Raw genomic sequence first — 1,922 nt, forward strand, 5'->3', positions numbered from 1 at the left:
CAGAGTGGCGACGTTTCAGAGCCCGCACGCCGGTCAATCGATGCAGTTTTTCTACCACATGCAGGCCAAGTGTCACCGTTGCACGATTTGTGTATTCCCAATATGAAAGACGCTAATCCAAAGTCTAACGTCACAATGTTGTAGTTACAAGTGACAAGAGTTGACGACACATAAGGAAAAGACAAGACAACATTTCTGACTTCAGGTGAAATAAAGAAAGTTCTGATGGGCACGTTTGCATCATCAGAGTCCTCCAATCCGTTGAGCCACAGAAGGAAACTTCTAGACATGAGACCTCCTGTCTTCGAAGGAGCAGTACTCTACCGGGAGAAGAAATAGATGAAGAGAGAGGTAGCTAAGATGGTGATGGTAAAAAAAGAAATGGGTTTTAGAAGAAAAGACAAGGAAGGTAGCACTTTAATGGTTCAATGTGCAGACACTTTTACACCAAGACTAAAACAAAATATGGTTCCGGACCTCCAGGCAAGCACACCCACGGACCATGAGACACATCCAGGGAGACAAGCTTTGTTTTAGGATAGAATGAAGATCGTAGGCATCGAAAGCTATCATGCTTTGTTTTCATTAAGGATGGAAGAAGATAACGTGAAGAAAAAAAATATTTCGAATTCTAAAATGAAACCATAAGTATGAGTCTTGAAAATCAATGCTCTGATACCATGTTGATTTTCAGGACTCCATGGATTTAGCTCATGGAGAAAAAAAGAGAGAGACCCATTAGGAGAAAACATGAGAAAGAAGAGGTTATGGACTTGTGTCCTAACCCTCCCCCTAAGCTCAATTATAGATTGATAGAAATATAAAATTACAATAATACCCAAGAACTTAAACTAATTACATCAATGCCATCTCTAATAGATGACTCTTTATTTACCTTCATGTCGTCATTAGATGGGCATGTGGGCCTTCTCCTTGGTCTGAGGGCCTTGAGCCCATTTTCACTTCTATTGGATATGTGGACCGTACTTGATCTTATGGGCTTGAGCCCATATTCTAACACACTTGGATGTGTGGGCCTTCCTTGGTCGTGTGATCTTGGGCCCATTTCCAACATTACCACTATGAAACTAACTAGTAGAAGACTAAAGGTTAAGAGCGGTTACTTCTAAGAGAGTTTGACCTGACTCATTCTTATTCACAACTACACCTTCAACTTGAAGAACTTTGTTAAAGACTTGCTCAAGGGTGGTCACATCCTCATTGACCAATAGTCGGGCTCTAATAGCATCATACTTAAGCCCCAAACCATCCAAAAACCGGGCTACTTGAATCTGATTTTCTTTCTTACGAATGTCTTCAACATTCATAGTAAAAGGATGGAATGTACTAATCTCCTGTTGTAGTCCCCTAATCTCAGTGAAATAATATGTCACTGATCTACCTCCATGCTTCATATTAAAGAACTTAACATATAACTCATAGATCCTTGACAAATTAATTTCGTGAGACAAAATGAAAGCCAAAGTAGTCCACATTGCCTTAACAGTACTACAAGTCAAAATCTGGTCATTAAATTTGGATTCCATACTGTTGACCAACCGGGTCATTACTAAATTATCTTTAGCCACCCAATCTTCAGTAACAGGCATCAAGGGATCATCAGTTATATATTTTGCTATTCTTATAGCCCTCAAATACATCAAAACTCATTGTTTACATAATTCCATCCATTCAACTGGATTCTAGTTATCTAAATAGATTGAGAGAATTTCATATCTGAGCTCTCTGTAGTCCTCTAGACACCAACCTATGTATTGTAATCAGCCATTAAATATCACCAAACACAACAATTGAGTACACTAGAGCATCAATTAACTAAAGGGAAATACTTTCCCCAAATTTATATGCTTCAAGTGGGCCTACACCAAATTCAATTAGGGCAATTCATCACCCAATTCACT

The 1,922-nt window shown here is 39.0% G+C and overlaps 1 protein-coding gene across 1 annotated transcript; it reads right to left on the minus strand.

The window, feature by feature from the left end:
- Nucleotides 1-1,103: 1,103 nt before the first annotated feature.
- Nucleotides 1,104-1,661, minus strand: LOC137954988 (uncharacterized). Its single transcript, XM_068801878.1, has one exon. It carries the CDS (start codon nt 1,659-1,661, stop codon nt 1,104-1,106), a length of 558 nt encoding a protein of 185 aa, XP_068657979.1.
- Nucleotides 1,662-1,922: the final 261 nt, after the last annotated feature.

The sequence above is a fragment of the Aristolochia californica genome, unplaced genomic scaffold (genome assembly GCF_029961685.1).
Source record: "Aristolochia californica isolate CCGP_79_NKW_82.1479 unplaced genomic scaffold, dmAriCali1.0.hap1 SCAF_2, whole genome shotgun sequence".
Taxonomy (NCBI): domain Eukaryota; kingdom Viridiplantae; phylum Streptophyta; class Magnoliopsida; order Piperales; family Aristolochiaceae; genus Aristolochia; species Aristolochia californica.